Source organism: Astyanax mexicanus, chromosome 6 (genome assembly GCF_023375975.1).
Source record: "Astyanax mexicanus isolate ESR-SI-001 chromosome 6, AstMex3_surface, whole genome shotgun sequence".
Lineage (NCBI taxonomy): Eukaryota > Metazoa > Chordata > Actinopteri > Characiformes > Acestrorhamphidae > Astyanax > Astyanax mexicanus.
Window position 1 is genome coordinate 27,768,776 of NC_064413.1, and position 20,813 is coordinate 27,789,588.

The following is a 20,813-nucleotide window of genomic DNA, read 5'->3' on the forward strand; positions in this document are numbered from 1 at the left end:
GGCTACAAGTACTCTTTAGTGCACGATAGCATAATAATGCTTAGTATACTTTAATCTACTTTTTTCTTCCACTAGGAGATCCAAACTTATATCCTGCAGTCAGTGCAGTGCTCTTTAGCTTCAACTGGACATAGTGAAAGTTATAGAACCTGACACTAGTTTCTGTACTAGTGATATTAAACACTAATGTTAATAAAAGTGCAGTACATTCCACATACTCGGTTAGTACTGAGTGTTCAGTCTACGAACCAATTGCAAAAAATAAATTGCAAAATAAAAGTATATGCAAAATCATCACCAGCTTAAGAAGCTCTGCAGACTCAAACAATTTCTTTTAGCACCCATTTCTAACCACAGCCTGGTAGCAGTTTCTTCAGACTCAGCAGTTTTACTTTTTCATATTTCTCTTAAATCACTTCAAAGAGTCACATGTTTACACACGGAGACGTAAAATAAAGAGGGAGAGGCAGTCTCAGAGGCGGAGGGAAGAGAGGAGGCTTTTAATGTGATTTATTGAGGTGTGAATTTATTTAAGGGGAAGCGGAGGTGGGTGGGGCTGTGTGTCCAGGTGTGTGGATGTCCTCTGGCACTGTGAAGTCACTCCTTTAGTGTCTGTACTCTGTGACCCTAGCTTATAATGCCACACGGCTGTTAGGACCATGCTGCGGTTACTGGCTCGTGGGACAAAATGTGAGGTGCTTTATGATCAGTGGCTGATTGCAGAAATAACACCATATGTATGATGTTTTACAGGTGGAATCTTAGAAGCCTAGTTTAAAGCCTGAGTAAAATATGAGCAGAATTATTTTCTGGCAACCCCATTGATTATATACTTTCACTAATAAATACACTGACATGGCAGAAGTCATGGGATAACAATATGCAAATCGGTCAGGAAATGTTACCTCAGCTTGGTCAGCTTGCTCATGGCTGTGTGATGAGAATTGTTGGAGTTTGAGCAAGGCCTAACAATGGGTCCCAGATGCATGGGACATTCAGTTTTTGATACTGTGTCGATGTTTTACGTTTAAAGTGTGAACAGAGAATAAATTATTAATCCTGTAGGTCAGGGGTCAGCAATTATGTTCGGCTGCAGGACAGATATTTTTCAAGTCATTACGTGCCGGGCCACCAAAAAAAAAAAAAAAAAAAAAAAAATCTGTTTTGGAAAATGAAGTGTAATGGAGCGGAGTGCTACAGACTAGTAGCTCTCCAGCCCAAAGGGTTGTTGAACCCAATTGCAGAAAAGTTGATCTCAAAGGAAAAAATAAATAAACAAACACACCGCTCCTCACACGGGATCAAACGTGTCATTAAGGTTGCGGTCTAATACACTACTGCTGCCCATGCTAGTGAATTGGGACACGACTGGAAAAATACGCCCTTAAAAGGAGATAGGGAGACTAAAGTCACACCGAGCTCAACAAAGTGTCATGGAAGAAATGTAAAAAAAAAAAAAAAAAAAAAAAAAAAAAAACGCTTGCATTTTATTCTTCTTTTTTTTTTTCACCTGTTGGCCGCCTATTGCCGACCCCTGCTCTATCTCTTAAATTATGTTTTTTGGCAGGAAAATATTATTTTTAGACGCTGGTTTTGGAGTCCCTGTGTGATGTAGCTAGTCAACTTAAATTTTGATTTTGACTTTTGATAAGAAGCTGATTATTTGAAGCAGGTAATTTAAAGCAATGAAACACCCTGGTCTCCAGGACCAGAGATTAGAACCACAGCATCATCGTGAATAATCTAAGAATATAGAACTTAGTCATGCCATGCAACATAATATTAAAGATGAACAAATAAATTAATACATGAGGTATGATACGGAAAATTGTAATAATCAAAAATATGTTGTGTTGCCTGAGAGCAACACTATGCTATAGAGGGTCCGACCCAAGCCAATGCATGTTCTGCCTGAGCCTGACCCGCCCCATAAACTGTCATTACGAGCCTGAGCCCGATTTAAACCCGACATTTTAGTAAGTAGAGCAATAAAACATTTTGGGGCTGTTTAAATGAGCAAAATCTGTTTAAAATAATGTTAATTTACATTACAACACTAAAAAAGCATAGACGTATTATGTAAAAACAATGTTTTTTTTTTTTTAAGAAAAGCTAGACACACATTCTACTGTGCAACTTTTATTTAAAACACAGTTTGATTTTTTACTAAGCTTTATTGTGGTAATCGTGCCATAACTTTATATAAAATAAATATGGCATTAAAAAACAGATGCCTATGTCACAGACTATTCTCTTGAGCCTGACCCAACTTCGAGCCTCGGATTGGGTCGGTTTCAGGCAGAGAATCTAAGCTCTACATTCAGGTAACTCTGACATAAATTACACACACTTACACATACATGCCATATGTCATGAAACATGAAACTCATGGCTTTGTGGGTGAGTGTTCTGTTACAGGCTGTACCTCATGACCAGATATTACTCGGGTGCTGGGTCATTCATACCACAGCAGTCACTCTGACATGCTAGTGGCACAGCTTTTGTTCATGGTGAAGGTGTGACTATATTAGGTTGAGTGTTGTGACCCAAATTGTCAGGAAGGGATTAACAGTAGACCACATCAGGAACAGGAACAGTAGATCACATCAGATTCAAATTTTGTGAGTCCTGAACAGAAAGCAGAGTCTGTGTTGGGAACAGGTACACTTGAACTGGACAGTTGAGGACTGATGAAGCATCACCAGTTCAGGTCAATGTTGGGTGAACTCCAGCATGAAGAGGCTCCCTGTCACACAAGCAAAAGTTTGTTAACATTAAAGTTTATTCTGTGTTTTTCATTGGCTTTCTGACTTTTTAGTAACCAAATCTGAATCCATCCAGTAGAACATCTTAGAAATGTATTTTCTCATGCTGCATGCCTGAAGTAGAAGATTGGTAGTTTTAGGCTGAAAAGTGCTTCTGACAAATCTCAAAGAAATGTTTCGAGCATCTTGTGGAATCCATACCACAAAGAATTGACACTAAAAGCAAAGAGTATTAATATAGAGCTATATGTTTTATGTAAAGTGCTATGTTTATATTTAAATTTTATTAGACTTAACCCCTTAACACTTTAAGACTTAATAAATACTCTAAGGTGCCTTATTCAGTGACTACAGGGATTTATGTGGAAAGTAGGTCTAGTCTAGTCTATATATTTTAAAGTGTGAAATGACATGTTTGGCCCAGGCCTTTTATTGTGTTGGTCTATTTTTTTTTTTTTTTTTTTTTTTTTTTTTTTACACACTCTATTATGGACTCTATTAACACACAGATTGTAGCATGTGCAACACACGACCGTCAGAAAGTGTCAAAACCAGCATTTCTACTTAAAATCTCTTTTCTGTTTGCCAGTTCCAAAACTAAGTCAGATGCTAACAAGGCTGCTCTGTGTTCTCCCAGCTTTTGCATCCTGGAGCCTGAGCCAATCACCATATCGACTCTCAGCGGCGCGACCTTGAGTTTCATGCCTCGGGTCAATTAGTAACTCCTCTCTGCGAGGCTGGCGGTAGAGATGGCTAAAGCAAGTTTGTGCTGTAAATAAGAGAATGCGGGAGTCGTGTTTGTGAAGCACCTAAACAAACCGGAGCATGATAATAGTGTGGAGCGGCGTGTGTGGGAACGGCACGGAAAAGCTGCGTTTCTGACACTTCTCCCCCCCACCACTGATTGTGGGAGGGCATCTCGGGCACCGTCATTTATTTTCCCGAGAGTATAGCTTTTGTTTAGTTCGTAATTTATTTATTTATGTTCATGCTTAGTTAGATGTGTTAATTGTGTGTTAAGTGACGGGTCAGTGAGGACTAATTGGAAGCCCCTAAAGGTTCATATATAGAGTTGGCATGCTTTTAAAAACTCATTTTTTTTGCACATATACTATGGTCAGCTTGGTCATCAGTTAAAAAGAAATAAAGTAATCTAAAAAGTACATGCACTTAATTTGCATAGAGATGCTTAAAATAAAGCATGCAAAAAAAAGAGAATACATTGGACATCAAACCTCAGTGAACAAAAAATTCAAGTAAAAAATCTTGATACTGATATAAATTGTGTAATTAGCTGAGAACAACAATCTTCCTCATATTTTTACTCAAACAAAGAAGAAAAGATATTGGTCCTGCTGCAGGATTCCTAATGTCTTCATGTACAGTGGCTTGCAAAAGTATTCACACCCCTTACTACTTAACTTTTACATTGTCATCTTACAACCAAAAACATAAATGTATTTTATTACGATTTTAATAGTTACATAACAATAACACATACTTGTGAAGTGGAATAAAAATAAGACATGGTTTTTAAAATATTAATGAAATACAAATCTGACAATTGCATTCATCCCCTATAACAATACTTAGTAGAGCCAATTTTCAGTGCAATTACAGTTGCAAGACTTTTGACATATGTCTCTATCAGCTTTATATATCTAGAGACATATAGAGATTTTTGCCCATTCTTCTTTGCAAAATAGCTCATCAAGCTCAGCCAGGTTGGATGGAGAGCGTCTGTGAACAGCAATTTAATTGCCATGTCTTGCCACAGAAGCTCAATGGGATTTTGGTCAGAACTTTGTCTGGTCCATTTTAACAAATATATATATATATATATATTTATATATAAACCATTCCATTGTCGTTCTAGTTGTAAGTTTAGGGTCACTGTCTGGAAGGTGAATTCCTTCAGCACTTCTTAGTTTAGGTGGGCGGCCATGTCTCTGTAGGTTTGCAGTTGTAAAATACTTTTCCCATTGTTGGATGATGGATTGAACAGTGCTCCTTGGGATACTCAAAGCTTGGGATTTTTTTTTTATAATCTATCTCTGCTTTAAAGTTCTCCACAAGTTTTTCTCTGACCTGTCTGGTAAAGTCCTTGATCTTTGTGATGGTGTTTGTTTACTAGTGTTGTCTAATAAACCACAGAGGTCTTTACAAAACAGATGTGTGTTTATACTGAGACTAAATTACACAAGCTGGACTATATTAACTAATTAAGTGACCTCTGAAGGGAGTTGACAGCATTTTGGATTTTATTTGGGTTTCAGAGTAAAGGGGCCTATTTAACTTAATTTTTATTGGATGTCACACTTTTTACATTTGTTTTTTAATGATATTTTAAAAAGCATTTATCATTTTCATGCCACTTCACAATTATTATAACTACTTGAAATTGGTCTCTCACTTAAAATATTAATACAATACAAGTTTGTTTGTTGTTGATAATTAAATAGTTTCAGCACTCTGATTCTATTTGACTAAATAGAAAGAAGCTTTTGCATCTTTTGTGTTACCCATAACCCCCCACCCCCTTTTGAACCGCTGTGTTTTCCCGCTGTACATGAGTGAATATCTTGTTAGTGCATTTGTGGGCTGTTCTGGGCCTTCAGAAGCAAGGGCACCATTTGGTCAGTGAACAATTGAACTCCTGAATGCCCATGCTGTGGTCTGAACATTAATCACTATCTCTATTCAGATACACAGAGCGAGGGAGTTAAAATCCCTTCATCTCCCTCTCTTTGCTGACCCATGCATTCTTTAACTTTTTCCACTGGGTGACTGAGCTCACCCAGACACCACCTTTACTGCGTGCTGGTGTGGGTGTGTGTAGCCATGCATACAGTGCCAAAAGCACAGCAGCAAGCGTGTGTCATGAAAAGGCTGCTGCACGTGGTGCTGAAAAATAGATATGCCATTAAAAAGTGTCTGAAGGCAGGTCTCCCGCCACCACGGCCCTGCTTCCCTCCATCCCGCTGCTAATGCCTTAATAATTCACTTGCAGTCTCGCCAAACACCTGGAACAGGGGATTAAAAATGATGAAGCGCTTAATTACGCCAAACCCATGCCCATTTATTTGTGTGTGTGTGTGTGTGTGTGTGCGTGCACACTTTGCTATACAGGCTCTACCACTGTTTTGGGATTTCTGGGCCTTTGCATCATCACATGGCCCTGTGGCCAAGGCTTCCCTTGAGTAGAGCAGCCGTTTGGACGTGTAGTCGACTCCGCAGGGGTGCTCGCTGCGAGATCCAGTCACCAGGCCTATATAGCCAGCTTCAGGCTTCACACACTCCTATCCTCCTTCCTTTACATTTAATACCATCTCACAGCCTTTCCAGAAACAACAATTGAGCTCCACAGAAAGGCAGATGCAATTCTTACGGTTTGTTGCTTTGACGTTGCGTAATTCGTACATTTCCGAGAGAAAAATAATCAGGTTCTTTCTTTGAAACATCTCCAGTTACGTAAGTTTCGCCTTATTGTTTACTGAGTGCTGTTTTTGTTCTTACTAATTCATAAGAAATTCAGATATCCTTGGCTTAAATGTTTGGTTTTGATCGGATCTGCCAGTGTCTGCCATGTATCTTATTTTTGTTATATTCGATAATTAGTAATTAGTTTGAATTCAGTAAACATAACAAATTTGATATAGATTCACACTGCTAAAAAAAATATACAACAATATTTTACTAGATATTCATGAACGTGAATGAATACCAGACACTCCAAAATAGTAATGTAAATTTAATTGAAAAAGAGTTTAGTTACGTTAAGTAAATGATGTGGGGTTGATGCTGCAGTTGGTCAGGTCTAGGTTCAGCAACAGTATGTGCTGAAAGAATGAGATCAGCTGACTACCTGAACATACTGAATATAGACCAGGTTATTCCATCCATAGATTTTTCCTTCTCTGATGACACGGCCATATTCCAAGATCATGACATGATAATGGCAGGGAGCATGAGATCATCATTTCCACACATGGATTGTTCACCACAGAGTCCAGAGCTTAACCTCATTGAGAATCTTTGGGATGTGCTGGAGAAGACTTTGTGCAGCAGTCAGACTCTACCATCATCAATGCTGCAAAATCCTGGTGTAAAATTACTGCAACACTGGATTCCAATAAATCTTTTTTTGTTGTTTGTTTTGTTTTTGGCCAGGCAATGTATAGTACCAGTTATTTCAGATAAAAAACACTGGCTGTGAAAAGCATGTAAACACATTTTGCGTTGTTGCACAGCAACAAAAGGCAACTGCTTTTTGTTCAATTGTAGTCACTTACAGTAATACAAAACAAGGCTTAGTTTTCATGTCTGTCAATGCAATAGCCAACAGGAAATTGCAGAAAATTGTTGAGTACTTTGACCTAAAGTAATCATTTGCAAATAATCTGAAAACAGTCAGGAAATATATGCCTGGTCATGTTTCACAGTGAAAAAATGGCAATGCTACGCTGTACCTATTATGCTGCTTAAACAGCTCTGACCAGTTGAGGCATGAACTCCACCAATTTGTACTTTTCTGGCTTTTTCTGTTATTCTCCATGTTTATCACTGTGGCTGGGGCATCCATGTCCCTGTTGCTGGTATATTGACTGTCCTTCTTGGTTGGTACAGACCACTGCATACCAGGAACACTCCACAAGATCTGAGTTGTCCAGAGCTTGCCATTTGTCCAGCAACTTCTAGATTTGACTGTTTTGTTTATTACAGCCCACCGTTTTGCAGATGCCATTATAACAAGATAATCAGTGGCGTTCACTTTGATATTTTAATGACAGATTTTTTTTTTATTTTATGTTATAGCTGATCTGTGTTCCAGAGAAGAACCAGACCTGATTGTAGTGTGTGTGTGTGCATTTGTGTGTGAGCGAGCATGAGCTTGTTTGTGAGAGTGTATGTGTGTGTTGGGATTATCCCCCCGGCTTAGTGGGAGAGTGATGGTGTCTGGATGCCGTCTGGAAGCTCAGTGGTCGCGTCCTTGATCTCTCTTCACCTCCAGCGAGCCTTCTCAAGCTGCAGCCTGAGCTCTGAGCCAGAAGACTGCTGGGTATTGACAGCATTTGATTTGTGTGTGTGTGAGCGCGAGCGAGAAAGAGAGTGAGACAGAGGGTGTTGAGCCACTGTTGGAGCACAACGCAGACACGGATCAATGAAGTGTCTGGACAGAGTTCTATACTGGTGGTCACTCCTGGCGACATCCATCAGAAGGGTACACAGAGAGAGAGTGTGAATCTCTTGGAAACAGTGTGACTGATGACATACATAGACCTGACATTCTGACCTCGACTCACACAAACAAGAAGACCCGAGTTTCCACTATTCAGCAAACATACCGGCACCTCTGATTTACAGCCTCACTGATGCTATTCACCTCCAAATGTGGAAAAGGGGATCAGCCTAGGTGCCGCTGGAGAAGCGTGCACTGCATTAAGTCTGCATCTTTGTGGAGTTTGTAGTTCTGCTTCAGTTTGCTGGTGACTTTAGTTCAGGTATGTTGTGAAAAACCTAGACCCTGCTTTTGGGGTGGGTTCCATGTCTGGCCTGGATAATTTTATATGGAGGGCAAAAAAGGACTTCATTGTCCCTCTCGAATTATCAGTAGAAATAAAGCATTAGCCAGTGTGAGTGAAGAGTGCTTTAGTGTTCTCTTATCAGTGTAGGCTAGTCCCAAACTAGTCCAGTCAAATCCCAGTTGTCACTAGGATTGTATTACTTGGTAAATAAGGGTGTGCTTGAATTTGTACTTAGATTTTCTTGGTCTGGACTAAGCAAAAAATGATAGATTGTTGTATTTTAGTCTTGGTTTGATTTGTATTCATACTGACAAGGGCGTAGAAGCGGGATGGGGGGTACATTTGCTAATATAAATCAAAGCCCCCCCCCCCCTATAGTGTTTTAGAACAACTTTTGTGGAAATACTTTTAATCACAAACAAACCACAGAGATTTCACCTCCAGCACTCTGTCCTCTCCCTGCAAAACCAGCAAGCTGATTGGCTGTTTCTCCTGAAAGGCGGAACTCTATCCCTGAACTGGAAGTGTGATTGGCGTTCAAAGATTACCCATTTTACACAGCGGTCAGTGGCCTGTCTCCTCATTAATAGTACAGCTGATCTGAGCGGGAAATATATCGTTTTTGGGGGGGAAACCAATCCGTCTACTTTTGATATTTTGATTAGGTGGGATACGTGTCATGGATTTGTAACCTTGAGACTAGAACCATATCATCTTTCATTGGAAATTCAAGTTTCTTTCACTGTCAGGTTAGGTTTTGATCTTGCTGTGAGCTCTTCAGTTCTGCTAACTGCTGATGTGATGCTCTGGAGAGTCATAGCATAAGACTAGCAGTGATATGAGACACCAACAGCTCAGAAAAATGTGCAGGACATCCTGCGACCACGTTTCTTCTCATGGCATGTCTACCAAATGGCATTTTTCAGCAGGATAATGCTCCCCCACAAACAGCAAGGATTTGCCATATTGCTGCACTTCATTGAGTGTAATACAGAGAAAGTAGCATGTGTTCGGAGTTCTGTTCAGTTTAGGGAAAATTTGGAAATAATTTCTAAATAATTCCCTCAATCCCTACTCACCAACTAGGTGCTGTTATCTTGCATATCATTGGTAAAAGAGGATTCAGTGCTACTTATTTGAAAAAACATAATTCTTTATTTTCTTCTTACTCCTTGTTTTTCTTTGCAACTATTTCCAAGAAGCATCCATGTGTGAACACTTTAATGATCTAGAGTGCTGGTTTCTCTGAAGTGAAGCATTGACATGTATCATTCACCTGTATTCATAGCAGGATTTTTGCTTGCAAGAGACAAAGCAGTTGGCAAATAACCCCAGAATCAATTTCATGCAGAGGAAGTGGTATAGTGGAGCCTCATCCAGAAGTTTTAATGCCCTCCCACCAGCTCCCTGCGGTTCTCCCACCGAGCAGCCAGTGCCTCTGAAGCTCTCTACATTAGTTATGTCCAACTTCACATTGGCTTTATACATTCTTAGGAGTGGAGCGGTGCTGAGATTACATTATTCCTTTCCACCAGCCCCCTACTGCTCTATTATAGTATCATTGAAGTTGGAATGTGGGTTCTGGCGCTCCCTCCCTTGAAACGCCTGGAAGTCTGCTTTCTTATTCAGAAATAAGGGCTCATCGCTGAGCTCTCTGTGGCACTGCTCTGGTGGGAAAGGGCTTGCAGAAAGGTAGTCAGCTTTTTTCCTACAAAAAGTTAAGCTAAGTGCAGCAACAATATGTAGAGCCTGCTGTTCGTGAGCTGAACAGTTTGACATCTGTTGGAACTGAAGTTTTGTGGACAATCAGTCATTGGTTTTTGGCATTCAGATCGTTTTACTGTGTCATGAGAATACTAGTGAATCCCTGGCTGTGTCATCCCAGTTTGGGCTGAAAACTCAATGCATATATGCATCTTCCAGCAAAAATGTCAGAAAACTGATTACAAATGGCTCAGTCATGCGTTAAAAATATTTAATTTGAATTCCTGTGCTGAAGTACCAATGCTCTGTAGGCATTACAGTGCACCTGATAAATAAACTGACGATCCCTCGCTGAGGCGAACTTGGTGTGTTACAGCAGGAAACCTATAGGACAAGAAGGCAAGGGTTGCCACATCCATAAAGCCCCATTTAGGTCTGGATTCTGGAAGAAGGACAAACTTTAGCAGCTTACACACAGAGTGAACAACCATCTATATTAGCTATATCATTTTCACCAATTGAGTTGTATCTATATAGAGCTTTTTACAAAAAAAATGTCACAAAGCAGCTTTACAAAGATAAAGATCCAAGACTCTTATGGTTAGAGATGAAAGTAGCAACAGGGACTGAATTATGAGAAAGTGAATGTGTATCAAACACGTGTTCAGTGTCATTGTTAAAGTCCATGCAGGTTAAACAGCTGTATGTACAGCTATGGAGTGGACGAATTGTTTAGTGCAGAGTCCCAGAACAGGCCTGCCTCACAGCGGCAGCAGGGCAGTGGTGAGCCGGGCTGGGCAACATCAGGACATCTTGGTACATGTGAAAGGAAGAATGAAAAATGGCATTAGAATATTAAGAATAAAATAGCCTTGTATATTAACAGGGAGGTTGTTCCAAAGTTGGGGAGCTTTATGTTTTTTTTTTTTTTAATAAGAGGGAGTGATAATAAGTGTCAGTGCCACTGTCTTGGGAGCGGAGTGCACATGGAGGGCTGTAAGGTGTAAGAAGTTCCTCCAGATAATGCAGGGCTAGGCCACTGAGAGATAAGTAAGAGAGCAGTAAAGCTACTCCATTAAAATCCAGTATTATAAAGTAGTTTCTGTAAAGTTTCTCCAAGCTGGAGCAGTATTAGCATTAGCTGTTAACTGCAGCGCTAGCTCTTTTGCTGTTCAGAGGCAAGTAGCCTGTATCAGACTGTAGTCTGCATGTTTAATGTGTTAAAACATGCTACATGGGACGAACGCCTAGCTAATATTGTCCTGGTTTACCCTCAGGGTAACACTCAGGGTTCCTCAGTGTAATGCTGTCGGGCAGCATTTAGTAGAACTAAGTGCTGCTAACCACAGCTAGCGCTGCTGTTAACCAAGCTGTTGAAAATTTTGCGTACTGTACACAAACGGAAGTGCTTTACTCACCTAAATAAAGTTTTCAGGAGAGAAATCTCTGTAGATTAACACCCAGTCTGTTGTTTGATTTAGACAAAAGTCCTTATTGGGTTTAGCTGAAATATAAAGTTGAGTGTCCTTAGCAAAACAGCTAAATTTAATACAATGTTTACGAATTATTAGATAGGACATGAACCAGGTGATAACCAGGTATAATTCCTATACAATCTTCTAACCTATCGAGCAGAATAGCGTGATCTATGGTGTCAAAGGCAGCATTAAGGTTTAGTTGTACATGGGTGGTGTTACTCTTAGTAAAGCTCTTTCAGTGCTCCTTTTCAGTAGTGTGGATAAACTTCAATCAACCTCCGTTATCCCTACTGAAATTAAAAGTAATGATTCCTTGAAGTTTATTAATGATAAAATTGAGGACATTTAGACTAAAGATTTATAGCTATAAACATTGATCAATGCTGCACTAGCACCAAGTTCAATCAAAATTTTCATCATGTATATTAGATCCAGTACCCATACAGCTATTTAAACAGGCATTGCCAAAAGATGGTAAACCATTACTTGACCCAGTCAATGCATCTCTTAGCATGTGCAATGTATCTAAATCTCTTAAATTGGTGACCATTGTCAAAAAGCCAAATATGCCCAGCCTAAGGTTATTAGAAGGATTATTTGCAATGTTATGAGGAAATAGTATTGACTGTCTTGAATTAAATAAGCCAAGGAAGATGCTCTTGAAAGCAGAACAAGATTGGTCTTGGGAGCCCATCAGAGATAAAGTTAGATAATGGAGGCCTGGCTTGGTCTGGTGAATCCTACTGGCTGACTAGATCATTTTTCTTTGCACTGTATAAGAGCACCGTTTAGAGGTGTAAAGGCTGGATAAAGCGATCCACTGGCTGAACTGATATCTTCTTGTAATTGGATTTAACGACCGCAGGCTTTTCAAGGTGATGGCTCAAGAACACAATGCTTTTTCTCTATTTCCTCCATTCTGGCCCGGCTGACTCCCTAACTTCATAAAGATGCAGTGCAGGGTAGCTAATGCAAATTCAGATAAACCGCTGGTATCAGAAGAGCAATCTCATGATGCATATCTACACCAGCACCTGCTGCAGATTACACTTACCACCATGGCGGAGCTGAAATATTGAACTCATAAAATGGTCATTCAGATTGATCCTTCTTCTTTAATAGGGACACTTCCCTCCTCCCCCGACCTCACACACACACACACACACACCATAAATGAACATCATATTAGGTTGGCTGTCAGGGCTGTCCAGCTGGGAGACATCTCTCCATTACAAATGAGACTTTAATGGGCTAACACATTACAGGATACAGGAGTCCCAATTGCAGCCATTTTACCCAGTGACTACTGGCCACTAAAGTTAGTCTTCAATCTTTGGCTATTTTGTGCTGTAAATGCCCTGGATCATATATGTCTGCATGGTGGTGATAAATGATGATTATATATCTCCCCTTAACTCACTAGCACTGGACAGATGGATCTGTTTGATAAGTTGAGATGAGGGAGATGACGTGTATGTATTTGTGTATTGTGTTTGCTGAAGAAGTAGGATTGAGTGAATTATGTGACCTAAAGTTTTTCATTAGTCTCTATGTTTGTGCCTGTATCGTTTAAATAGTGGTCACAAGCTGCTTGTGATTATATCTGTGCTGATTTTAGATTTCAGCGTGAAGTGATAGTTTTAATGCTGTTAGTACCAAAACTCTTACACTGAAACAGGGTTTATAGTTGTTTCATAGTTTATAGCTGTTTACAGTTGCAACTGCTGCAGAGATTCAGTGTTGCGTATCTTATTGTGTCTAAAAAGTGCAGTGCCAACTTTTCTGCAGTCATTATGAAAGAGAAAAAAATCAAGAACTTAATCATGTTCCAACTGTAAATATTATATAAACATAATCGAAACACAAAGATAAGATCATATGGCAGAAGTAACGCCAAAGGTTATAAAACATCAATAAACATTTTTTTTATTAAGTGGGCAGTTTTAGCTGGCAAGCTCTGAATTGCTAAACGTTAGTTTTTCTTTTTTTATTTCAAGCCATAATCTGTTCTAATATAAAAACTTCTTTATATTAGACTTAGAAAACCCTCTTTGGACACTCAGGTTCCCAATACCCAAAGATCTCAGCATATGTTTTCCCCATTCTTCACCACAGTTCTAATTAAATTACAAAATAGTTTAATACACTCATCCTGTCCCTGTTATAGTGTAAGACTTTTGGTACTAACAACATTAAAACTTTCACTTCACGCCCAGCTTCTAATTTTCCTCAATTATTAGAAAAAAATAAAAATAAAATTTAATTTCTGTTTGATCAAATTATATTTTCGTACTTTGTTGTTTTAAGTTCAATTACTGTGTAGAAAACGACTTGCATTCCTTGATTCAATAATATTTAAATTGTCAAATATTATATTGCAGAATTAGGAATTGAAAACCAATTAACAAAAGGTACACAGACCCACAGACTACAACACAAAATAACTTTTGCCATGTCTCATTAAAGCTAAAGAATGATACATTGAATAGGTATGAGGCCTCTAACCTTTAATATGGATGCCCACTGCACTGTCCACGGTGGGACAATGCCTTTTAAGAAGTATTCCTAATGTACACTTGACTTTGTGGTTTGAGAAATGTTAAATGCAAGCTTAACTTCAGAAATGGAAAGACTCATCCGTCTGGCAGCCCCTATTAGGCCAGACTCAAACATATTAGTCTCACTTACAAGACAACACCTCACAACTTATACAGGTGTGGGCCTTCCCAATCCATTACCTGAGGTAGCACTACATAATCAATCAGTTTGTATTCTGCTGTTCTATGACTCTTGAGCTTGAAACAATCTTGTTTTGAAATACCTTTCTGTTCTCTCTGTTTCTTCTTTCCTTAGGAATTAAAGGATTCATGTCAGAATGGCTTCCATGCCTCTCCGGATTCCACTCTGAAGATCAGTCGATCATGGAGTCTGGATAGTGAAGGACTGAAGCTGCTCTCAGTGGGCTGTGCTCTCCTGGCTGTTATAGGGTTTTTCATATTCGAAAAACTTTACTGATACCATGTGACATCGCATACAGAGGAAGGAGCTACAGATCAGAGGAGAATCAGAGTTAATGAAGAGTTAAAGTCAAATGAAGCACACTGGTTCCTGAGCTTTTGGACTTACCTGACTGAGGACAATAAGGAATGTGCTATTTATTTTAAATTCAGATTTAAAAAATTAAAGGGGTTTATTACATTTTACTTAAGAGGTGTATTTGTTTCTGCAGGCGTACATAATGTTTTAGATATAACATTTTGTAATGTTATTGTTTTAGTAAAGTTATCAGGACAGTTTGAACGTTTTTAATTTTTAACTTTTTTTTTTGCTGTGTCTCATTGTTGGCAGGCAGGCTTATTTCTTTTTTTTTTCTCCCTGATCTTTTTTCCTCAACATAAATCAACCCTAATAAATGAGACTCTGCACACTCCTCACTGTCTCCTGGGTAGTGTTTCTGGAATGTTCTTCTCATAGGGCTTTTAGCAGTGGGAGATTGACTTGTTGATTTTGTCTCCCCCAAAGCCACAGCGTGTGTTTGACCATAAAATGTCCACTCTGTGAAAAAAAACAGGTGTACAGAAGTGCAGTTGTCAATGTATCTAGGCCTGTATGGCTTTGTGCTTGAAGCTTTGTCAATTAAAAATGATAATTAACCTTTATTAGGTGAATGAATAGATACAGGAGATTTTTTTATGCTTATTAAAACCTCTCCTTGAGAAGGTCTGTTTTATTTGTAGATCTTGTTCTGTACATACATGATTTGGTTAATCAGTGGTTAATTAAGTTACATCAGGGGCGCTGCTGATGGATTTTAATTCATGCAAAAGCTGGGAAATTAACAATTAAAATAATTAGTGGATGAAATAAGAACCAATTACAGCTGTGATTTTTTTTTTTCTTTTTTCGTTTTTACACCTACGAAAATGCCTTCCGTTCCATAACTACTGTAATATAATATAATAGTTCCAATTAAAATAAACTTGTTTGATACTGATATACTATACTATATTTTTCTTCAAAGTGTGTGACATGCATTACCTCACAGCCCAAAGCCACCTGTCCCTCTGTTTCTGTAAGACCGAAGCGTGTGAGTCTGTGGATGATCCCATGAAATGACGAGACCCGAGGGCATCGGTTTACGATATCCTATTGACTGTAGCCTCAGAGACCCTGCACAAGAAAGACCAAAAAAAAAAAAACATGGATGTCACAATGTGCCCACAACAACTACCCAGGGCTTTAAATCCTAGCATTGTTATAACCTGCAATATATATTTACAAATACGGTGTCCACCATAATGTTTGGGACAGATACATTCTGTAACCACTACTATAGTTTTCATTTTCGAATCATACCAAGCCAGTCAGACATGATTAAAGCACACATTCCATTTTTTACATTGAGATTTTATATTATGTTGCTGCAAGGTGTTGCAGAGGGTCAGTTTACTGTGTTAAAACAAGCTATGTGGGATGAACTGCTAGTTAATATCGCCCTGGCTGACCAGAGCACTCAGGGTTGCTTAGTGTAGAGTTGTTGGGCTAGCAGTTAGCCGCTAATGCTAATGCTAATGCTCCATCTTTAGTGCTGGAGAAATCTGTAAATCTAAGCTTACTGTAAATAAACTGAAGCTCTTTACTCACCCAAACAAACAGTTTTCAGGAGAGAAATCAGTGTAGATTAACATTCAGCACTCGTTTGACTTTAAAAGAATGTTTTTTTTATTATTATTACAGTTTTGTTTACTTAGCTTAGCCATACTTAACTTTACTTAGTTAGCTATCCCCCATCACCACCCAGCAATGAGACCTGCTGACTTAGAAGTTCCTTATAGTATCTCCTAAAATGTGCCTTATAATCCGGACCAGAAAAATAGGTATGTTTTTATTTATTAAGAATACAAGAGGGATCCTTGCAAATTGATAGTTATACTAATTGATTTTTTTTTTTTTTTTAGTAAAATTTATATAATGCTTTGACTATGGTGTTGGAAATGGTCTTTCCCAGGATGACTATGTAACGGGTATGATTTAATAAATCAAATATCCACTATCATCAAAACACAACGTTTTTCCAGATATAGCTTCATGTATTTGCATAACTCTGCTTGTGGTGACACATCACCTTATATTTTATACCTATATTTTATGTAGGTTTTTATGCTTTTTTTCTTTTTTTTCTGTAAGTAAGTGCTCTTCTTGACAGGTCATAGCTACTGCCCCTTGAGTGACTCTTTCACACTTTTCAGCAAGGCAATTCAGAGCCCTGTTCTCGTTCACATTTGAATGACAGCATGTTGTGTGTTTGAAACCTCCGGGCACATTGTCAATTAATTTTAAACAAATATATTTCCCCCCACCGTCTGCGTGCGGCAGCCTCTGCGGCCTTCCAGGGGTCCACTTTCCCCTCCTGTGCGGGGAGATTACTGTTTAATTGGCAGCTTCTCGAGCGTTGCTCCTCCGAAAGCCGGGGAGAGAGTGGAGAGCTCTGATTGACAGGTCAATGCTTACGTGGGAGTGAATATAAAAATGGCATTTGTTCTCGGTAAACACAGCCAGAGGGGAATTGTTCTGCGGCAGGAGGTGGGGCCGGGAGGACGGCCGTGTCGTTTATTGCTGCGGTGAAGATGCGCATCCATATGTATAGAGGACGAGGCCCACTGTAAAGAAGGCGGCGCACTCCCGGTGACCTGAGCTCCGAAGTGTGAGCGCTGCTGGCTCGCCCGGCTTATTGGAGGTGCTGAAAGTTCACTCCTGCAAATAGCGTTGTGTGGAGAGCTTCTGTCAGCTATGCCTGAGGGATCGGAGGCTCATAAACAGAGCTCGTTTATTAGCACTGTTTTATAGATGCGCATCTTATTTCTTCTTTTGCGCTCACTGGTGCCTAACTGCGTTTATTTAATCGGAGCTGGTCTTCTGCGTAGTATAGAAGTCTTGCGTCATCCCTGCAAATTCACTTTGGGTCGGCATGCTTTAATGATTGGTAATGCACAATCCGGAGTCACACTGGATTGGCACACGCTTTTCATTCATGCAAAATTGACGTGACGAGTGTGCTCCCCTCCCTGAATCTGCCCTGTGTTGAAGTTACAATGGCCTCACTGTGTGCATCAATAACATGGAGCGAACCGAACTGATTTCCATGAGGAGAAATGTCGCCTTTTTTTTTTTTTTTTTTTATATATTGAAAGGAGAGCTCTACAAAACCAACAGCACTGAGACCACATAGAAGAACAGGCTGAAACACTGAAGCTTTGAGACGGAGCCTCACTAGACTTTTCATACATGTCATGGGAGATTGCATTATGAGTCATGTATCATGGATTTTTGCAGAATTCCTCTCCTCTCCTCTGCCTCTGTTGGAAGCTGCTGTGTGTTTATTCAACACTACAGAGGCCGGACCTGTAGGGAACTGACTTGGCAGGGCTATTCATAAACTGCTGTCTGCATGGCTTTCTGCAGACAGAGTCTCAGCTGGGTGGCCCTTGTGTCTAGGATTGGAGGCTCTCGCCTCTTTATCTAATCCACGCACACCCCTCTGTTGTTGCAGTGCACTCTGGGACTTCCAGAATGCATTGTGTGAGAGATTTCTGCTGCTGAGTGTGTTGGTCACTTGCCAAACTTGCTAAACATGTGTTCAGGCCTTTGCCTTTGACTTTGAACAAGTTTAAGTGTTTGAATATGTTTGAAGCAAACATTTAACATATTAGAAAGATAGTTGCTTTCTAGTGTTCTTGAATCATTTGTGCTTAGACACCTAAACATCCTAAACATAAGTGAGATAAAGTGTGGCATTTTGCAGATGTTCTGCAAAAGACAAAGGTTACTCGATAAACTGCAATTCTTTTAAGGGGAAAACTTTGGGGAAACTACACTGTGCCCAAATGTTTGACAATGCACTTTCAAATGAATGCATTTAGCTACTTCAGGTTGCATCCTTCGCTGATACAGATACACCAATGAACACACTTACACAGCTTGTCTGGTCCCTGTGGAGAATTATGGGTATCATGCCTAATGTTAGGTGTGGTTGTTGATCATCCAACATCCTGACCTTCAACCCTAATAATCTCATCACTGAATGCAATCAAATTCTCACAGCAATGATCCAAAATCTTGTAGAAACCTGGTATGATTTTAATTACGATGATCCATAATAGATGTGTCATACGCTCGATTAACACTGAACCGAATATGTATTAAATACAACTGAATTAAATATAGATAAATTTTGTATTTACTGTATTAAATAAACCCTAAAATGGTAAGGTTAAGGTTAGGTGTAGGGATATATTCAATAGAGGATTACTTACATTCAACTTAGGTAGTCAATTAACCTTCAACTGTATTTATTACCGTTTTTTTCTTACTATAAAGCACACTGAATTATAAGGTGCACTATCAATAAACATCAATACATTTTCTGATCTGTTTTTATACACAAGGTGCACCAGATTATAAGGCATATTTTATGCCACACTAGTAAGGAACAGGGGTGTCGCCATGCTTTCCTTCTAATTCGGCAGATCTCACAGCTGGGTTACTTCTGGGTTTAATTCTTACAAAAAACATTTTAGATGAGTCAGAAAAGTCAAACCAGTGCTGGATGTTAATCTACACAGATTTCTCTTCTGAAAACTGTTTATTAGGTTTATTTAAAGTAATCTTAGATTTTCAGATTTCCACTAAAGCTGGACTGTGAGCATCAGCGGCTAACCACTAGCAGGCTTCAGGCCCATTATACTCACCTCTGGAAGACCAAAGAACTAGCATGGTTCGCAGCTAATGCTGGTAGAATTCATACATAAGGCGCACGGGATTGTTAAGCACACTGACGATTAAAAAAAAATAAATGTAAGGATTTTAAGTGTGCCTTATAGTGCGAAAAATATGATGAATGCAATTGAACTCTATGAGGTGTCTAAAACCAACCAATAACTTTTAATAAAGTGATGCCCAATGCCTTCCCTGGACAGTAGAGACAATTGCACCAACAAAAGCAAAAATACTTTTTTTTCAGAAAGAAACAATGAATGCAGAGCTGTCTGAACACTTTTATTCATATTGCTTCTAGTGTCCTTATATAAAGTTTCAATAGAGAGGCCAAGAAGAGTTAGTAAAGTGCATTACACAGCCCTGAAAATGACAGTTGGCCTTGGCTGTTGACTGTTATTCTTGGTATATCCACCCACTAGAGATTTAATTGTCAATTAATTCTGCCGTAATGTTTTGATGTATCTTTGCCATAAAATCTTTACTTCAGACATGAAAATCTATGGAGCCACATTTAACTTCTACGCCAGCACCTGTCAGTGAAATGGATTTACTTTCACACGCATGGAAGACAGAATGTCAAGCTGTTAAAATCCTTCTCTGGTCTACCTGGTCTGCTTGACCTCTTCTTATACATGCATTCTGATCTCTGAACAGTAGTAGACATGGCATGGACACTCTACTACAGCACTTTCTTTATTCAACATGGCATTGTCACAGATCACATGACCAGTGTGATGGGAAATGGAAAATTAGAGATTCTTTGTCGCAATTGTCTACTACTTGAACAGGACATCTTGACTTGTCACTGCTGCAGTGGGCAGATATAGACTAGTCAGAAAGAGATAAAACAGGAGCAATTCACATTTTTAAGGCAAACTTCTCTAAACTGCACCCTGTAAAACCAGTTTCCTGCCCTAAAAGCAAATGTAGTGTGCTAGAGAAAAGATTCACACGAGGCAGCATGGTTCTTTTAAGGAAGTGCACACGTCCCTTAAATCACACAGTAAATGAAGCCAACCATCTAACATCTCACGCAGTAAAAACTCTAGAGAGGTGACAAACAGATATTAACCCAGTTCATGATGGGTTAGACAAAACACAGTTTACACTCTACCCAAAGCAGCAGTATTGAAACATAACAAAACGATAACACCTGAACACTCTTACTGATTTATGAACATCAATTACAGTAATAACACAGTTCTAGCTCAAAGAGTGGGCCAGCAGTGCACCATTAGATAGGAAGCACCGTCCACTGGCCCATCTACTGCACTCACACACTGCATTCACTCTGGACGTCCATAGCTACGGTTGCCAAACAACATTTTTTACAGAGATGAAAGGCCATGTCTCATTTACTACCAAAATATTAATGTCTTGAAATATGGACATTGAAAATGAGTAAAGTATGTGTTCAATGCTGATGCTGAGCATATAGTTTCTTTTGGCATCAAGAATGGCTACAGAAATTATAAGTAGTTGATTAGTTGACACCGACACTGACACCATTTATTTTTTTTCTAATAATTGCCCCAGACACAAGTAGCTCCTCCCTTTCCACTTTA

The 20,813-nt window shown here is 39.3% G+C and overlaps 1 protein-coding gene and 2 long non-coding RNA genes across 4 annotated transcripts in view; 1 reads left to right on the forward strand and 2 right to left on the reverse strand.

Annotated features, from left to right (window-relative positions):
* cdkal1 (CDK5 regulatory subunit associated protein 1-like 1) overlaps positions 1-14,902 on the forward strand; it is a 472,290-nt gene extending 457,388 nt beyond the window's left edge. For both annotated transcript variants that reach the window (XM_022673769.2, XM_022673768.2), the window contains exon 15: positions 14,326-14,902. In XM_022673769.2, coding sequence (XP_022529490.2) covers positions 14,326-14,487 — 162 coding nt within the window. In that variant the 3' untranslated portion in view covers positions 14,488-14,902. The remainder of the gene's footprint in view (positions 1-14,325) is intronic.
* Positions 10,252-14,381, reverse strand: LOC111193350 (uncharacterized). The gene is made up of 2 exons (XR_002650467.2): positions 14,294-14,381; positions 10,252-10,806 (listed from the first exon to the last, which is right to left on the reverse strand). It is a non-coding gene; the product is annotated as an uncharacterized LOC111193350 (long non-coding RNA).
* LOC111193348 (uncharacterized) overlaps positions 14,827-20,813 on the reverse strand; it is a 114,542-nt gene continuing 108,555 nt past the window's right edge. Inside the window, exons 3-4 of the long non-coding RNA XR_002650465.2 lie at positions 15,511-15,642; positions 14,827-15,027 (exon numbers count right to left, since the gene is read on the reverse strand). This is a non-coding gene — a long non-coding RNA (uncharacterized LOC111193348). The remainder of the gene's footprint in view (positions 15,028-15,510; positions 15,643-20,813) is intronic.